The 19,887-nt window shown below is 45.6% G+C and overlaps 1 protein-coding gene across 3 annotated transcripts in view; it reads right to left on the bottom strand.

Annotated features, from left to right (window-relative positions):
* LOC147440402 (Alkaline-phosphatase-like family protein) overlaps positions 1 to 19,887 on the bottom strand; it is a 189,560-nt gene that overhangs the window by 65,276 nt on the left and 104,397 nt on the right. For all 3 annotated transcript variants that reach the window (XM_086530144.1, XM_086530143.1, XM_086530145.1), the window contains 2 exons: positions 11,879 to 11,968; positions 11,684 to 11,803 (listed from right to left, as the gene is read on the bottom strand). In XM_086530144.1, the coding sequence (XP_086386270.1) occupies positions 11,684 to 11,803; positions 11,879 to 11,968 (210 nt within the window). The remainder of the gene's footprint in view (positions 1 to 11,683; positions 11,804 to 11,878; positions 11,969 to 19,887) is intronic.

Consider the following 19,887-nt stretch of genomic DNA (forward strand, 5'->3'; position numbering starts at 1 on the left):
AGCTTAGGGTAAACAATAGAAAGCTTGTCCAACAAGTAAGGATGCTACATCAATGTTCTTTTTTACCTTCCCGGTTGTGGGTTGAGAGCTTGTTAGAGTTATCCACAATGGTAGCCTTGCCATGCTTCTCCTTAACCACTATTGGTTCAGCCTTCACTCGAAGTAGGAGATTGGCTCCCCATTAGCCTGCTTAGCAAGCCAATGGGACTCACCAAAATCCAAGACCAACACCGCCATAGGGCCTCCATCCCTAATCCATAATCTCAAGAGAGCTGCCTCCTCTGTGGGGAAAACGGGTTTAACACAAGAACTTTTGCCGAGGAAACTTGTCACAAAGTGATGACGTGGCATGACCAACTGGAAGAGAAATGGCGGAGTGGACAAGAAAAACTGAGCCGGCCAACGTAAAGAACTTATGGAGCACCGGCCGAGGGACCAACCCTAAAAATCCCAAAGCTTGAGGTCTGAGGCTAATTTCCGTAAAACGCGCTTACATGTTGATGTGGCAGTCCGTACAGACGATGACGTGGCACAATCTACGAATTTTTCATGAAATGCGCTGATGCTGCCACATAACAAGCTATATGGATTTTTGCAAATTACATTGGCTGTTTTTCCAATTTCCAGCGCTAGCTTTTGGGAGCGGATGCTTTTGGGTTAGTGCTTCTGAGAGAACCACTTTTGGGGCTCTGCTTTTAGGCAACCCTTGTACTGTTTATAAGAAACCCAAAGCCTCACTCCGCAGAGCATCTAGACACACAGTCTCAGAGAAAAAGGACCCTCGGGAGTTGTACTTTGTCGTGAGCTATGATAAAGAAGAAATCGAAAGGGACGCCAATCTTTGGGGCCAGTGCATCAGGATGCGGAACTCTCTCTCTCTCTCTCTCTCTCTCTCTCTCTCTCTCTCTCTCTCTCTCTCTCTCTCTCTCAGAGGACCTCTTGAAGAGGGGCACAACGAGAGAGATCCAGCAACAACGGAAAATTACATATTTTTTTCAGTCACAGAAAGAGGAGTCCGAGCAACCTCAACAACATAACAACACCAGAGGCACCAAAGGCATACTGCTTGATCGGGCGATACAGATGGGGCGGTCCCGTCGCCCACGGATGAGGGGGCCCTCTCGACATCGACGCAGAATGCGACAGAGGATCCATACCATACTGGTGCGACATAGGAGCTGTCCCCACAGAGTGCCTACCTTGGAGGACATTGAATCTCTATAGCCTTTTGGATAATGATGTATATGTATATGATGCCACGACTGTCAGAGAGCTCCTCACCCTTTGTATTCCCTTTGTATCAGCCCACCCTTACCCACTATTTTCTTTTCAGTTCTTTGTACTTTGTACCCAAACTTGGTATTAGATTCACCACATGTAATCGTTTGGTCTCATAGGTCATTTTGGCCTTTTGAAGACGTTAATATTACATTTCATTTCTCTCTCTCTCTCTCTCTCTCTCTCTCTCTCTCTCTCTCTCTCTCTCTCTCTCTCTCTCTCTCTCTCTCTCTCTCTCTCGTCAGGAGATTGTAAAGTATACAGCTGCATACACTTACCTTGGGATTGTCTTCAATGGGCCGAGGTTTTCTTTGGGGAGAGCAGCAGAGACTAGACTGACTAGAGCTTATGCGGCCTTGACAGGCTTGGAGAGGATGTGTTCGCACGTTCAGTTCCAGGAACCTCGGACAAAGTTATGGCTCTTTGATACTTTAGTAGCATCAGCTATGTTGTATGCGGTGCAGATATGGAGACCTTCTGTAGGCCAGGATGGTTGAAAACGTATGGAGAGGCCCTTGGTATCTATGATCTCTCGACAGATAAGAGCCAAGGCCTCCATACCCCACGCTATCATTCGAGCAGAGCTAGCTGCCCCCCCTATGGAGATTGAGGCGCTTACCAGATCAGTCTCCTTTGTGCACAGCTTGTGGGATACTACTAGAGACAGATATGCTAGACTAGCCCTTGAGTCTTCCAGACAGTTATCTCTTCAGAGGGATACTTCATGCTAGTATGCACAGATGACATCATGGTTTCATATGCATGGCTTCACCATGGACAGGCTGCCCCCTTTCCAGTACTCTCTTCAGACACCTTCGATGTCTCTTACATGGGTGGAGATTACTAGACTCATTCGTCAAGACCTAATCCAACTGGATACCAGGAGGACATGGATAGAGCCGCCACAGGAGTTGGGGACGAAGATGGCTTTCTATAGAGAGCATCTTCTCCACCTCACGGGAGATGGGTTTGTGATTCGACCCAGCTACATGGATACACATATGTTTCATAGTTTGCGGAGTGCCATTGATCAGATACGCACATCCTCACATCAGCTGGAGATTGAGACTCGTAGATTCAGAGGGATACCAACAGACAACAGGATATGCCGCTTATGCCAGCTAGAGCCAGAGACAGAGCTACATTACATATGTCTTTGCATAGTGTACCATGAGATTCGGGGCCGTTTCCACTGCTTATGCAGAGAGGGTTTCAATCCTTTCTCTAGGGTCATGAGTTATGAGGATCAGAGATGTCTTGGGCTATATCTACTTGAGTTACACAAATATAGAAACACTTTACTAGGAAAAGCTAGAGAGAGACAATCCCAGAGACAGATTATAGATTTCTTTTCACTAGATATGGGACAACCAGAGGAGCAGCCATCACTGCAAAGCTCGACCCACACTCATTTGACCACTACCGGCACTCTCATCGACCGAGCACTGGAGCTACGGAGATCCAGACGGCCACAAATGAGGAGAGGGGCTACACAACATTGACGGAGACTACAGTAGAGAATTCGATCCATACTCTCTCGACATCCAGAGTGGAGATGAGGATGGATTCTAGTAGTAGTATTATATTTGTTCTAGTCTTTTTGTACCCAGACATGTTATCAGATTCACAATTTTGTAACAGTTTGGTCTCATAGGTCATTTTGGCCTTTTGAAGATGTTGATATAACATTTCATTTCATTTCATTTCTCTCTCAAAGATCAGTGTTTTTGCAGTTTCTGTTTATGTGTTGGTAATTGATTTCTCACTTGGAGTGTCCAAGCCAATAGCAGTGGTATCAAGGCTCTGTAGTACAAGATTCTCGAGGAGAATTTGACAAAGCAGTGAAGATTTTGTTTGTCGAGGAATGTTCGTGTGCATACCCCCGACTTATTAGCCACTCCCATCCTTAGTCCATTGCGCATCGGGCGCGCTCCCGTCTTCATCGCTCTGTCTTAAGGGACATAAGCCATAAAGAACCCAAGACCATACATGGGTTCTCGCAGAGATTCTGACAAAGATAACACCTCTCAGCGGGAAAGCGAAGAAAAGTTGAAACCCGGCACGAGAACTCAAGAAAAGAATAAAGAATTGGGCAAATTTTCGATCGGGTTGTTTGCCAGAGCAAGTACAAACGTCAACTACAGGTTGACACCTGTGTGAAAAGATTGATGAAGTACTCCGGAGACCTGAAATTTGCGAAACACCTAAAGAATTACCCGATTGATGAGATTCACTCGAGATAGCATGAGGCCATTGATTCTCCTCTCTCGTGTGGAAGAAAGTTGAAAGGACAGACGAGTGCAGAAAAGCGGAAGTTGTACTCGCACAAAGAGCTGGACAAAGCTCTTGAACGAAAGATGAACCAGATAATGAAAGGGTTGAAGCAAAAGAAGAGGAAATCAACGGAGCTGGAAGTCGACTTTAAAGGTGGCAAGCAATCTGTAGATCCAAGAAGCGTGCTCGTTTCAAGGATGACCCAGATTTTTCTTCGTCTTTGGAGAATTCCAACAATATTGTCGTCCTCTAATTCTAGTGAGGATGAGAAAAGGGGGAAGAAGCGGAGAAAAAGAAAGAAAAGTAGATTTCGGAAAAATCTAGCGGGCATGGGAGGCCATCTAGCACTTCGAAGAAGGAGAGCTTGTCCTCTCCTAACAGTGAACAAATGAGCCGTCAGGTTTGAGACGTTTTCATGCTACCAGGACACCCATCAAGCCCTTGAGTTTATACAACAGTTTGACATTGCCTTCTCTGGAGGTTGGTTCTTGGAACACTCCAAGGTGCGAAGAGCGGCATCTTACTTAAAAGGAACTGCAAAGGCATGGTGGTCTACTCTATTGTTACGCACAGAAGCACCTGCGACGTGGATAAAATTCAATAAAATTTTCACATCAACTTGAATATCAAAGGAATATGAAAGAGATGTCATCACAGCTTGGCATCATTTGAGAATAACTAAGAAAGATACATTAGATGACTACTGCCAGAGGTTTTAGGATACTTATTTGCCAATGTCTTCGTTTCGGACGATTACTTTGAGGGACCTGATTGAGCGGTTTTGCTGTGGTTTGCCAAAACAGATTCAAGAGTATTGTCTAGAACAAAAGTCTCACTCTATTCAAAGACTTATCGGACATGCTAAGCAAGAATTTCGGATGCATGCCGGCTCGGCTCATTGACTTATCCTACAGACAAGATGGTATCTACCTCAGCACGGCAAGAGTCTGCCAGCGAACAGAATGAATTAGGGGAACCGGATGACAGCTCATCAAAGGATATCATTTGGTCTGTTGTTCGTAACCACAATCCTTTGGAGAGTAGCACTCCTTTCCACTCAAAAGTGATGGTATCTGGAAAGACTGTGGAAGGGGCGGTGGCCACCTTTATAGATGGCACAGATGTCTAGATTTTGTAGCGTGGATAGTGTGTCGTGCTCTCTACAGTGGGTGCTCCTCAGTGCAATGTGCGTGACATCTCACTCAAAACAGAATGAAAACAAAGGGAAACAATAGATAACAGCTGATCAACACAAGACACAACAACAGACCAGAACGTAAGGACTCGACTATCTCAAAGAACCGATACAGACTTTGGCATGGCAGCACACTCAGCACCAGCCCAGAACTCACGGGTACAATGGGGGTGTCGAGGCTCCGGTGTGCAGGGATAGTCCAAACGTGCTGTGTGTATAGACTCACTCCTCTAGACGATGACGTTGGACCATATATGAAGAAGATGATCCACCAACGGCTCATAAATGTCTGCCACCTAAGCCAATTTCCAAACTGAGTGGTGTGGTGGTGACCTGGCCACGATGTCCACTAGACCATCATCCGTATCCTGCCACGTGTCACTGCCTAGCCCAGAGAGTCCGTCCAGTGTGGACCAGACCATACCAACTGTACTAACTGTGTGTCTTGTGAAAGTGACACTGTAGCTTGCTACAAGTTGCCCGCCACAAGACCGCTCACCGTCTCGATGAGAGGGATACTGAAAAACTGTGAAAAAAAACCACTAGGTACCGCATCCGTACCTCTTTCGTGAAGCAGGTGTGAGGCCCAACCATGACCTTACATGCCTCAAAAGTGGGGTTAAAAACATTGCACTGCTTGCAAACGCCTTAAGCCTTTAAATAGGCAGGAACCCAATATGATTGCATAGTCCAAGAATCCCAATTGGCACAACAGAATGAGACTCCACAACAAAGAGATATGTTGGGGCCATGTATGGCAGGGGCAAGGGGTGGGTAGGGGGGCCGAGGGGAGACTAGGTAGGGGTGAGCTGGGGGGGGGGGGAAGAGACTAGGTAGGGGCGAGGGCAAGAGAGGGGGTGGGTAGGGGCGAGGGCAAGAGAGGGGATGGGTAGGGGCGAGGGCAAAGGGAGGGGGTGGGTAGGGGCGAGTAAGGGGAGGGCAGGGAGGGGGAGAGTGGAGACTAGGTAGGGGCGAGGGGAAGGGGTGTGGGTAAGGGAAAGGGACGAGGGCTGGCGAGGGGGGCGAGGGGTGGGTAGGGGGGCTAGATAGGGGCGAGGGCAGGGAGGGGGTGGGTAGGGGCGAGGACAAGAGAGGGGGTGGTAGGGGCGAGTAGGGGGAGGGCAGAGGCGAGGGCAAGAGAGGGGGTGGGTAGGGTGGATAGGGGTAGTGAATGGTGAGGCTGGAATGACATGGAGCAGAGAGATATCATGAGCATGAGCAGGGAGTTTATCAGGCTTGAAATCAACATCTTTTTGGTTGTATCCTGTCTTGAGGAAGCTCTGCGAAGGGAGTTCGCTAGACATAGAGGAGAGCTTTGTTCTGGTCGGAGAAGCAGACACTGGGGCTGATGGCGAAGGGGGGTGAACAAGGGATTTCTTTCCACTTCTATGATTCTTCATAGGCTCACCAAATTCAAAGGCTTCCACCAAGGGCGCATCATGAGTATTCTCTGTGACCTGCAAACTTTGAGTTGGCTCAGGTGGCTCATTAGGTTTAGTTACTGTGGAAACATTGGAAGAGGTGTAACTTCAGGCAAAGAGTGAATAGAGACTCCATAAAAAGGCATAGATTTGGTAGCATCCAACCACTCCCACAGATCCTCATCTGACCCGTCAAGTGGAGTAGGATGTTCCAATTCGAGGCTGGTTGCTAGGGACAAAGAACTATGTTGCACAACGGGATCCATGCCTCCTCCTAGGCGAATTGGTTGCATCGGGGAGCCAGGAATATGTATCCACATGGCATCATTCCCCAAATCATGAAGTGCTTTAGTGTGTCGCAGCCATGGTCTACCGATCAGCAAGGGAGATCCGCCCTCCACCTGTGGAAGACGAACCACAACAAAATCCAACTAAAAGTGAAATCTTGTACCTGCAGAGGCACCTTTTCCACTATGCCCACAGGGAATACTGTCCTCTGGTTGGGCAATGTAACTATAAAAGGGGCAGGTTGAGTAGGCTGCAGGCTTAAAGCCATCATAGTGAACTCAAGCATCATATTGATGCAAGATCCACCATCCACAATTACTCCTGAAAATTGCCGACCCAAGACGGACACTGTCAGGCGAGGGCTTCTATAATCAGTGAGGGGAGCACCGAGATTGGATCATATAGGACTCATGGTTGCACTGGGAGGTGCCCGCCACTAGGACCTGCTTAGGGGTATAGGGATTGAATAACTGCAAGGGTGTCACTTCTGAAACTCGCATCTAGCCGCAACATGTCATAGAGGAACACTTGTTGGAAAGTGTTCTTCAAGACTATCTCTACTGTAAGCTTTTCTTGTTCTACCAGTGGTTTCTCTGGTACCTTGATCTTCTGTAGATCTGAAACTGCTTCCAAGAAAGCTTCATCAAGATCGGAGAGCAAAGATTTGGATTCTTGCTTGTCACTGACTGAGGGCTTGGCGCCAGCTGAAGGCAGAGTATCCACTGTTGTGAGAATGTGTGGGGGAGTTGAACTTGCTAGAAAGCTAAGACCGAGAGCAGCTCTCTGGGCCCGAGTGAGGACAGCCGATGGCTCCTCTACCAGTTGCAGCTTATTTTGTGGGGTAGCTACATGGGTAGAAGGGGGCGGCTGAGGACAGTGCTAATTGTTATCAGATTGAGCTTGGGAAAGGTAAACTCATTCTGGCTTTCACTTGGGTTCGAAGCCGTGGATGCAAGAACTTTAGAACAATCCTTACTGCAGTGATCCTTCATTTAAGGGCAATGACGACAGGGAGGGGACCCTTCGGGCAGAGGGCATTTGCTTTAATAATGACCATATTCCCCGCATCTGTAGCACAAAATGGGCCGATTCAATGGGCGAATCGAAGGACGGGGTGGTCCTTGCTCCTGGTGCATGGAGTTGGAGGTGGAGGCATAGAAGCTGTGAGGTGGGGAGGGAGCATCCGTGTGATAAAAGCTCTGAGAGGGAAAAGTGCTCTGCATACCTTGCATAGGAGGGGTTGACAACAAAGGTGGCATGTGGTGTGGATGGCCACAGGGAGAAACCATATTGGATGCAGGTGCTGGCCCTTGTTGAAGAGAAAGACCAAGACTTTGCTGTATTTGTCGCAATCCCTTGAGGTAGTAGCAGTCCTTGTCCTCATGCCCAGACTTTTCGCAGAAGTGGTAATAAGCCCGAAGGGGACAGTCCTGTGGAGGGTGTTCTGGAGAGCGACACGAGCTACACCATACCATAGCTTTAGTCTCCTGCTGAGACCGAAGCTCTTCTAGCTCTCTCTTGATTTGATCCAAAGCCTCGTGATGTGGGAGCTTCTCCTGTTTAAGAGCGATTGATTTCTCCTCTTGAAGAGCGCGTTGTAGTTTTAGGGCTTCAAGTTCCCTACGTAAAGAGGTCAAAGGGTCAGCTGGACCCTCCAAGAGTACAGAGGCAGTCTCTACCTGAGAAGAGTTTGTAAACAGCTTCCTTGCCTCCTCTATACTAGTAGCAGCCGCAACAAACTCCTCCAAGGTGGCAATAGGTCGGAGATTCTCTCTCAGTTTTTGCTGAGAAGTCTTTGGAAGAGCTCTCTCTACCCATTTCTTGACCATGAACTCACCTGGTGGCTGAGGAAGCTTGGCAACCAGAGACTTGGTTTTAGTCATGAGTTCTGCAAAAGTCTCCTCTGGCTGGAGCATCATGTTGGCCAACTCGTCCAAAACCTTTTCCAGGTAGTCACCTGGCCTGAATGCTGCACAGAATTGTTGTCTTAAAGCTGTCCAAGTTGCAAAATGGTTCGCTGCAAACTGACTGTACCATTTGTCTGCTAAGCCATCCAAGGTAGATGGAAAGAGTACCAAATAAGCATGTTCTCTATTAAGACCACGACCTCTACAGAGAGATACAAACCTCCTTGCATGGTCGTCTGCATCTTCTAAGGAGAGTCCCTTGAAGGTAGGAAACTTGATGTTTACCTTGGCCAAAACATTGGTCAACGCCTCCATGGGCTCTTGCTCAGGAGCCCGTTGCTTAATAGCCTGCTGTAACAAAATAGGAGAGAGATTTACTGGGGAAGGTGACCTGGAAGATGTGGAACTGGATGGACGAATGGGTGATGCCGTATGTGGAGGTATAAGTGATGAGGTTGATGGACTTCTACTAGGTACAAAGGGTCGTCTTCTGTTGTAGTACTTCAGAGGACTCAGTAGTGCGCTTTGACGCTCTAATGACCTCCTTGTATGTGTCATGCAGCGACCATAAATCCAACCAAGCTTTGGGCAGGAAGACCTTTAACTGGCTAAACACAGGTCTAGAATCTACTAGACCAGGGCAAGTGACTAGACCACCAGGCTGGACCAGGGACGAGGAGCGCTGGACCAGGGACGAGGAGGGACTAGACCAGGGACGAGGAGGGACTAGACCAGGACGAGAGCAGGTTGGACTAGGGCGGGAGAGGATCAGACCAGCAGGCTGCACAATGCAAGGCAAAGTAGGCGAAGCTAGGTAAAAACCAGCTAGCTTCTCGATTTGTACCTCAACAAAGAGTGAGACTTCAGTTGAGGTCCCACCGGGCGTGCCAAAAATGAGAGCACCTGTAGCGCAGATAGTGTGTCGTGCTCTCTACAGTGGGTGCTCCTCAGTGCAATGTGCGTGACATCTCACTCAAAACAAAATGAAAACAAAGGGAAACAATAGATAGCAGTTGATCAACACAAGACACAACAAAGACCAGAACATAAGGACTCGACTATCTCAAAGAACCGATACAGACTCTGGCGTGGCAGCACACTCAGCTCCAGCCCAGAACTCAAAGGTACAATGGGGGTGTCGAGGCTCCGATGTGCAGGGATAGTGCAGACGTGCTGTGCGTATAGACTCACTCCTCTAGACGATGACGCTGGACCATATATGAAGAAGATGATCCACCAACGGCTCATAAATGTCAACCACCTAAGCCAATCTCCAAACTGAGTGGTGATGGTGACCTGGCCACGATATCCACTAAACCACCGTCCGTATCCTGCCACGTGTCACTGCCCAGCCCAGAGAGTCCATCCGGTGTGGACCAGACCAGACCAACTGAACTAACTGTGTGTCCTGTGAAAGTGACACTGTAGCATGCTACAGATTTGTATCGAGCACATAAAAGCAAGAAAAAGTGGCTGCTTTCTATTACTTGAAAATCCCTCAAAAATGCCCAAATGGTGCCAATTCTAACAGCAAGTACAAGACTGATTACAAAGCACGTCCGAAGGCGACATTTGAAAAACTGTATACAACTAGCCACGTGGGCAAACTAAAAACTAAAAATCTAGAGAAAAAAACCTCTCCAATGAAAGTAGAAAGTGCCCTGGCAAGCTAAGAGAGAGGATGATAGTTGCCTCTGAAAGATAGGCTATCCCACCAAAAGCCACCATAGGTGATGTGGAGTAAGGAACCAATTGCCAAGGCAGATCTCCAATTGCACGCCAAGCCCACCGACTGGTACCATCTGAAACCATAGGGCTGAGGACAAATAAAGGCACAGTCACATGGAACGGGAAATGGGGCTTGAATTGTCATTCCTTGTGAATCACAAGGAATGAGGAGAGGAACGGGAAATGGGAACAGGGAACGGGTATGGCAAACACACAAATGGCCATTCCTTGTGACTATGGGAAGAGGTCAATAACAAACAAGAAACAATTGGCATCACCAAGAGCTCTACCTAAGGAAACTATAAAGGAAAGCCAACATGAGCGCTATAACGTGGGCAATCAAGGAGGTCTCAACTAGTGTAGAGGACAATCCACTTGCAGAAGCTGGCTCTTAAGATCCACATCTGGGGAGGTAAACTCTAGGAAGACAGTAAAGGAAACTCGAAGGCCCTCCATAAGATATCCAGCAGCAGAAAACCTGGTAGTGGGTGAAGAGCCATAACCCAGACACATCACAATACCCTTAACACATAAAATCAAAAACAAAAAGAAGCCAACACCAAAAACAAACATAACATGTAGAAACCAAGGCAGGAGTGGCAAGCAAAGATCAGCAGGACGGAAAGAAGAAAGGCCTTGCCAAATTACCAACACCCCAAGCGCATTCAATTTTGTACTCCCACTTGGAGCATATATCCATCATGAGTCATGTAGCATGGGGAGCATCTCATAGCATGTGCTAGAGTCAAAGAAGTATCCCTATGAGTGTGGAGCAATTTTTGCCACTTGCACTGTGATGTCATCAGGTGTGTCAGCCCTAGATTCCAAGCCACTCCTGTGTAAGGAACTCTTGCAAAGTTATGTTCTCTCTCGTTATCACATGTTACTTTGTGTTATCAACCCTAATCCCACAGACTCTCTCAGAGCAGCACGCATGGAGGTTTTATCTCCTTCTCTAACCGCCATTATCTGCCAGCCTTTTAATCACATTAGGAGCCTTCTCAGGTGTGCAGCAGGGGGGTTAAAACCCTAGTAACCCAGTGGAAGGGGGTACTCCCCCTGGAATTTGGAGTTTTAGAAAGCTCCTCAAATCCGCTCCCCTTTTCAGGATGGCCAGGCCCAACATGGATGGACTCAGGAGAAGTTTTGCGGCTGCTCTTGCTTCCAATACACCACCGCTTGGCCGTTCCCATTAACAAAGACCCAACTTGAACAGGACACGAACACTTGCCTAGCTGGTCACTACAAGACCACGTCAGGGGGTACTCCCCCTGGAATTTGGAGTTTTAGAAAGCTCCTCAAATCCGCTCCCCTTCTCAGGATGGCCATACCCAACATGGATGGACTCAGGAGAAGTTTTGCGGCTGCTCTTGCTTCCAATAAACCACCGCTTGGCCGTTCCCATTAACAAAGACCCAACTTGAACAGGACACGAACACTTGCCTAGCTGGTCACTACAATACCACATCAAAGACATTGTAACTTAACAGTTACGGACACTTTGATAGGAGCCCATAAGGATGCATGCATGTGTGCAAACAAAGTAAGAATCGTCATCTAAAGGAAAGCAGGAAAAAAGATTTACCGCATACCGTATGCAAATCTTTCACATTAAATGAAGGAAAAGGAAAAGCTTGGAAAAATTGGGATGGAAACAAGTCAAGCCATGTATCATCTCCCATCATTATGACCTTTTTTCCATTGCTTGTAAGCTGTGTATAATGGCTGATGTCAGTTTCAAAATAGTACTCATGTTGTGAGAAAATTCAGTATAAAAGTGCATAAACCTGTTTGATTATATTATCTTCAACAATTGCGGGCGCTCCAAAGCTGTTTCCCACATCTATAAATGTTGGAAGGCTCCCTGTTGTCAAGCCCTGCAATAAAGACAACCTCAACCTTCAACCTTGAATATATTGTCTTCAACAAGCACGTTAGATTCAGCAACTACAGAAGCTTTACGTCCTTTTTTTATGACAACATAGACCAATCAACCTCAAGAGACTGTTGAATGATAAGACATGAAATATAAGAAGAAAAAAAGAACTGTAATTTCACTCAACTCTCCAAAACATCTGAGAGACTAAGTCACTCTCCAAAGAATCGTGCCCATTTTTTTAAAGGGCACTAGACAACAACATGAACTGTTAAATGATGACCAGGCATTGGGGACAAAACGGGGTTAGGAAACAAACTACCTCACTGGACAAAACATAAAGCAAATGAATGCCAAAAATGATGAAAGTGGGTTGTGGGTTGACAATGGTTCAGCGATAGAAGACAATTTTGGAGCTTGATCATCTGAAAAGTCTCTCATGGGCTGTTGCAAGGAAGCTGAGCTCCTCCATGGCATTCTATGACTACAATGTTGGGTATACAACCACTCTTTGGATAGACTAATGCCATCAAGAGAAATTTTGAATAACAGCTCTTAGCCGTGATGCTCCAAAATGTTGCAATGTCAATATCACTTGTAAAATTCAGCGAAAACCTTCCTTTCCTGTGATCTAGATCAAATGCCAAAGTGAGGACATGGATGTCAAATGGCTGCGCTCTTGTGGCTCTAAAGAAACACTGAGCTTCCAAGTAGTATTCTGTATGTGAGTAGCACATTAGCAGATGAAACAATAGAAACTAGTGATATGCGGTGGTGATTGTTGTCTGTGAAGTGCTCTCGCAATCCCTGTGTGCTCTATAAGAAAAATCCCTGAGTGTCAATGCCAGATGGCACATCTATATAAGAAGAAATTTCTCACTCCACCCCCTAATTGCTTAATTGCACATGCACAATTGGTGCCCTGGCTCAGCTCCATGCCGGGTAATGTAGGTGATGAGAGTTCGAGTTGCCTGTAATCTACTGGGTAGGAGTCATAGATGAAACAATCTGCAGGAACAATCTCTGCAGTGCTGCATTTTGTGGGGAAGAGGTGAGTCGAGTCACTCTGCTGGGTGTGGAGTGAAAGCACGTCATATCTGGTCAGTCCTTTTTTTCTCAACATAAGAGACTCCAACATCTGAAGACCCTGCATCCTAATGAAAGCGGAGTCATTCCTCTATGTGTTCCCATAATGCATACTGTTTGAAGCTTCAGAAACCATTCCATGCAAGGCTCTCAACATAAGATACTCCAACATCTGACGACCCTGCATCCAAATGAAAGGAGAGTCATTTCTCTATGTGTTCCCATAATGCATACTGTTTGAACCTTCAGAAATCGTTCCACACAAGGCTCTTGGAAATGGTCTTGTTGCCTATCTTTCTTTCTTCTTTGAGGGGGTAAGGTGCTGTATACTAACTACATGTAGAGCTCTAGGGATGCTTGTGTGAGCCTGTCACCAAAAGGATGTATAAAGCCATAAGGAAAACTAATGTGCAAGAGCTATCTGTACATCAACGTGGCATATATCATATATGAAGCATGTAAAATGAACGACCGTGGAGGTGCATAGTGCCAAGTGGTGTGGGCCTAATCCATAATGAGGAAGATTGAAGCGCGAGCCCACTGCCTGAGAAAAGGTCTACAACACTCTCCTGCTGCGCTAGAAGAGCCGGCTGATGTATCCCATTAATTGCACAGAGTCTGCAGTAGCTCTGACCATATCTCAACCACGGTACTTGACGTTGAGGAGGGAGTGGCACTCAAAACAATCCATGAAGTAATACTACAAATTATTTGGGGGGGGGGGGGGGCGCAAAATCATGTACCATAGAAGGCAGCATGTTCAGCATGTCCCAACTACATCCCAAGTCTATGAGCATGAAAACTTGATCTGTTGCTGCCCCCTTATAGAACAAGTGCAGCCCCGGAAATTATTGAAGCCAATTGACAGTTCCCCCAAGTCACAAAACCATGATGCAAACAAGCTCAACATAAGAGCATACATACCGCCCCGCCGAACGAATTGAGCATATAGGCATACCCAAAAGCAATGTCGCACGCACTCGTCTGCAAGGAGCATCGTTAACAAGTCAGATCATGTCCTCATTGGGCAGCCCAAGTGCCAACAAGGAGACTCCATGAGCCAAAATGCACATGAAATACAAAATACACCTACTGACGACCCCCAAATACATGACCAGAACTGCAAGAGGAAAGAATGAGAAATATTTTGGCCATGCCAATGCTGCATACAACGTGAACAGTAGGGAGCCGTATCATGACGAAATAAAATGGTCCTACCAAGGTGCAATGGACTCGAAAAAAGAAACAATAGCCCTTGGTGTTTGACAAGAAGGCCACAACCACTCTCTCGAATCCCAAGTCAACTGTGACAGAGGGTAGCCCTCCCATATCCACATGCGCTCTTGCCACACGAGCTAACTACTCAGATAGGCTGCATAGTGAGATCAGGAAAAGGAGAAAGATCATTGCTCTGAGCCCAAAATCACAGACTAAAAAGACCTCCATCCGCAAATGTTGCAAGAACCATGGAACCACAACCCTACCAAGATGAATACCACTAGCAAAGTACCCCCGCCAACCATCATGTAGCAACATATCCCTCTGTGGCATCCCAATCATCTGGGATAGTTGTGTGACAAGGTGTTGATGTGGCAGCAAGGACTTGAATGCACACGCACACCTGCATGCACTACCACTTCTCGCCAAGGTCAGAGTGCAGCCATTGCAAGTGAGCTTATGCCCTGTAAGACATAAGCGGTGAAGACGGGAGCGCGCCCGATGCGCGATGAAGTAAGGGTGGGAGTGGCTAATAAGTCCGGGGTCGGGACCCGAAGATACTTCAAATAAAATTCCAGTAGCCTCTAGTTTGCTCTATCTGCTCTTTTGTAGGACCGGTATGCTTTCAGAAAAGCACACGCCTCATGCTCTGATACCACTGTCACAAGACGAGCACCACGTGCCAATAGAAAAGAACAACTGAACAGACTTTTAGCACTTCAATAATAACTGAATTGAAAGAAAGAGAAAGAGCACATGCGACATGGAGTGGCGGAATTCCACCCCAGAGAGTATTGGCCCAAAACCTTGGCGCCCCTTCCGGTATTTCTTTATATTGCATCATCAAAGTACAAGGCGGTACTCCATCCTCTGCACCTTCGTCCAGAAGCATGCCTGAGAATGAGGCCATGGCCTCATATATGAAGGCCCTAGGCCCAAAAGCAATTTACATGAAAAGCCTTAAACTCAAAAGCATCTTGTCCAAAAGTTGTCAGCGCAAATCACGAAAATCTGTACACTCTGCCACGTCAGCAGTCAACGTGAAACGCGAGATTCCGTACAGTCTACCATATCAACAATTAGCGTGAAACGCGAGATTCCATACAGTTTGCCATGTTAGCAAGCCAGCGCGAAATCTGGAGTTCCGTACAGTTTGCCACGTCATCTTCTTTTATTGCTTCTGCTTCTTAGGTTTTAGGCCCCTAGATCAGTAGCTCCGTTCTTCAGTGACTTGACACATCAGCAGTTTATGGCAGTTTGGGTGGTGTTAAGACTCCTTGAAGTGCTATGTCTCTGATGACAAGCCCAAGCAGTACAACTAATTTCCATTAGTGGAGCTTGCCTACAACAACACGGTTCTCACAATTACTCGGAAGGCTTTGAGATAGTCAATGGCCACAGGAAGGTTCCAACTATCTTGTGCACCAAGGACAAGATCTCTCAAGCACGTTATGTTGTTGAGGATCTAGCTACTTCTTTTGCCAATGTTGAGGAGAGTTTGCAAAAGTCTCAATAGAGACATAAGAGAGCAACTGCTAAGCGTAGACGCTACAAGAACTAGTAGAGTCATCCTACTCCAAAGTCCCGCTCACAATGCCAGAAGCCATCATACATGTGCCATGTGGTCGAGTATCACAAAGATGAACCACCTTTGACTCATCTTCCACACCATCCTCCAAAGACTGAATAGGTCCTCTAGACTTTGCCAAGGAAGTAGGAGCAACTGCTCGAGCCTGTGGCTCAAAAAGAAATTCACAACAAAGGTATCCATCCGCATGTCTTTGCAAGTCCCTCTTGAAGATGAACATAGGTAGGTGATCCAAAGTGTGTAAAAGCAAAATCATGTGCAAAAATAGCCGCCTCACCAAATTCCAAACCCAAATCTAGCTTCTTTGGGCATTTCCTCCGAATAGGCCCCTATTCTCCACACTTATGACATGTCACCTCCTTTTCGGATCTCTAATTAGTGCCAAAATATCGTCCTTCTATGCCTTTTGCTTCTATTCTCCTTTCTTGACTATCCAATCAAGGCCTCTGAGCCACCTCTAAATCCGGACCTTCGTAACTAGTCATCCTGATCTAACACCAACTAGTCCCCCCTAAAGTAATCAAGGCCGAGTAGAAAGCATTGTACTCAAGAGTCAAATGCATCATCAAGATTATAGCCATATCTTTCGAAGAGATAGGCTTCGCTACTTAAAGAATCACCGTCAAATGCGTCATCAAGATTATAGCCATATCTTTCGAAGAGATAGGCTTCGCTACTTAAAGAATCACCCTACTGCATCTCCCGGATCTCCTCAATGTGATCCTTCATTACTTGGACTACCAAGGGTCCAAAGTCCAGCATTGTTCTTCTAGGTAAGCTCTCTTCATAGCCCTTATCCTATTGTAAACTTTCTCCAAGTGGTTTAAGATCCCTCGATCATTAGTCATACTCCAAGTATGTCCAAGTGTCTTCGCTAAAAATTGAAGAAGATTGCATTAAGCTAGTCTCAAGCACATTGAAGGTCTACACGACTCCTTGGAATAGAGAGACCCATTGATAGGAGCGTTTGGACACTCTATCTCGTCATGCACCATCAAGATAAGGTCGTAGGTCTCCAATATCGCCTCCATAAGCACCTTCAAGTCTTGGTATTTGATGGCATCCAGCTTTTGATCGTATGGGAACACCAGCAACACTCGAACCTCCATTTTTCTTATTTTGGTTTGCTTTCTATTAAAGCTTTTCTTGCAGTTCCTTGGTTGTTGATCGTTTGGTTTTCTGCTTCCTCTCAAGTAGCCCCTGCAACTTCTTGCTATGAGTAGACTTTCCCAAATGCTCGAAACTTCAAAGCATCATCCACTGTATCTACATAGACTTCTTCTTCTATGTCCAACTCTTCGCAACATTCTTCTTCAGTGCCATCGTCAAGACACTCCAATGTCACAAAGCAATCCTCCATAGACACAAGGTCACAAAACAATCCTCCGTAGATAGGTACAAGCCAGGCTTGAAAGCTGCAAGCAACCTCTTGTCAAAAGGTATCTCCTAAATCCTCAACAAGTGCAGGTGCACCGGCTGAAACTGGTCCAAAAATCAGCCCTCTCTTAGGAACAAAATTTTCCAACCGGCTTTCTGAAAATCTGCAATGTACCGGGCATGAACCATCGCAGTTCAATCACCTTTGCATCTTCATAACGCAGCCCAAATCTTGTCCAACTCCACGGTAAAAAGCAGCAACACTCCTCAGTCGTCTACTGGCTGAAAATCCTCAGTCGTCTACTGGCTGAAAAATGCAAGTACACAAGGGTTCTTCGCAACAAATTGTAGCAAACATTGATCAGCCCTGTCTCGAAGCCACAACTCTAGTCAAACAAAGCTTTCTGCAACAAAACGCAGCCACAATTGCCCTCCTGCCACCTAAAAAAACACAAACCTCAATCAATCTTTCCCGTGCTCCGGATCCACTAGGTGGCAGTCATCCGCCAAGGCCCTGATACCATGTCAAACTTCAGCGGAAGGTGTGGTGATAAGGGAACATTGCCAAGGCGGGAGGGTGTGGTGGGGGAAAGACAAGCTCTTTGGTGTAGGTATCTCTGGCCTCTACATTGTGGGAGGCTACCCTTAACAAGAGATAGGACCATAGACTCTGTGGGAATCTTAGTTCTCAGTAATCACCTGCTCTCTCAAAGGTTGGGGCGCTTTCCTGCAAGCTCCCCGCCCCCAAATGGTTTGTGCACCCAATACATATCAAATGCTTAATCACACAAGTCAAGGCACTCATATGCTCCTGTCCATAGTATTTACACTTCCATATTTATGTTTCCAACCGTATTTGACCTTGTGTCTTAACCATCTCGATGACAATGGTGTGCTTTGCTCAAGACAAATTGGGTTTACATAGCATGATGAACTTATGAAGTCCTAACCCAATACACAAAGAAGTTTTTTTTTTTGCACAAGAACTCGCAAGAGATGGGCGAGAACTCGCGTGAGAGATTGGGAACGGAGAGAAATGCAAGAGGTTCACGCAGACAAACTTGGGAGGCCGTCCCACGACCATATGAACTCTGCAATGGTCTGCATCACATAACTCTCCAGCAAGTTGCTCTCTCTAGTAAACCAAAGAGCTCTACACATTTCACAATAGGCTCAAAAAGGCGTAGATAACACAAAAACCCATGCCTTTAAGACCCGCCGCACTTCAAAACAATAAAGAATTTAAAGATTATCATACGGTACATTTCCATAGCAGCTTCAGAGAAAGCCTCTCCACAGCTTCTCACCCCAGTTCTTTGTTAAAAGAACTACATGCTTGTTCATCAAGAGTGAGAAAATCCAATTTCATGACACTCAATACTAGTTGCTTATTATCAGAGTGACCTGGACTTTTATACATACGAGGTTTAAAGAATGAAAGTAAGGTAGATTTATAGATTACACGGAAGAGAGAATCAAATTGGTATGCAAAGAGGGAAAAAGGGCTTTTATATTATCAACCATGATATAAATGTGTTGTTGCAAACTAGCTAGTCTGCGATTGTAGTCAGAAACTAGTTTGTGCAACTCAATAAGTTGTTTTTTAAGCGTATAGAATTTCATGGTATGATAATTGCTTTGAAGAGCTTCGGGATTAGGTTTTGTTTGATCATTCATTTTGCTAAAAGAAGCAATAAAGATTTTATTATCATCTAAGAAAATGAAATATTTTCCTTTGATCATACAAAACTAAATAGAATACGCACACGATGATGAAAAGGTTTTTCCAATGAGTCTCAAGCAATGTTTACAAAAAGTTTTTTCATCACATTCAAAAGTTATGACAATCTAAAATCCGCAAGGTTCTATGCTTCGTAGGAGATGCATGCACAGGAGAGGATTCTACTAGCTTTTATGAAGTAATTATATAATTAGATGTATCTAAGTTATCTATATATAAGTCTAAGTTATATATCTAATTATATATTGGATGTATCTAAGTTATCTATATTTAAGTCTCAATTATCCATCTAATTATACAATCACGTTATCTATATCTAAGTCTATTTATAAATTCAAATTTGAGGATAGGTTGTCTATCTACATCCCAATTCTCACATAATTTAAATTAACTTCACACCAAGCAAATTGATCACATCTTAACATCTGAGAAAGATCATCCGAACATGTAATTAAATTTTTCCCTTGATGATCTTTTTCCTCACTAGATGTTATTTTTCCTTCATAAATTGTTGGTAGGCCTTGATATTTTAAGTCACCGCCAACTATTTTTATTGCAAGGGTTAAAGCTTCATCAAAATATGGGTCAACTAGTGACATATTGTAATTTGGGCAAACTAGTAATTAGATTAGACGATCTGTAATATTGCTTTTAATTCCACCACGGAATTGGTCTTGCAAGTTTCTATGTCATATATCTAAAATCATGACGAGACATGAAACAGCTAAGCCTACTCTAGAAAGAGGATTGAGTCAGCACTCCTCCATGCAAGTGAGCTAGTGCTGCTCCAAGCACTCACCATATGCTCCCAGAACATAAGCAGGCTCGCATCAAAGTGGTCCTCCCAGCTCTTGCTCAGGCCAACTCGGCACATCTCTGTAAAAATCCACCTCATCGGGCTCCAAGGGCC

This window comes from Adiantum capillus-veneris, chromosome 15, assembly GCF_014529385.1.
Source record: "Adiantum capillus-veneris isolate H3 chromosome 15, ASM1452938v2, whole genome shotgun sequence".
In the NCBI taxonomy this organism is placed as follows: Eukaryota; Viridiplantae; Streptophyta; class Polypodiopsida; order Polypodiales; family Pteridaceae; genus Adiantum; species Adiantum capillus-veneris.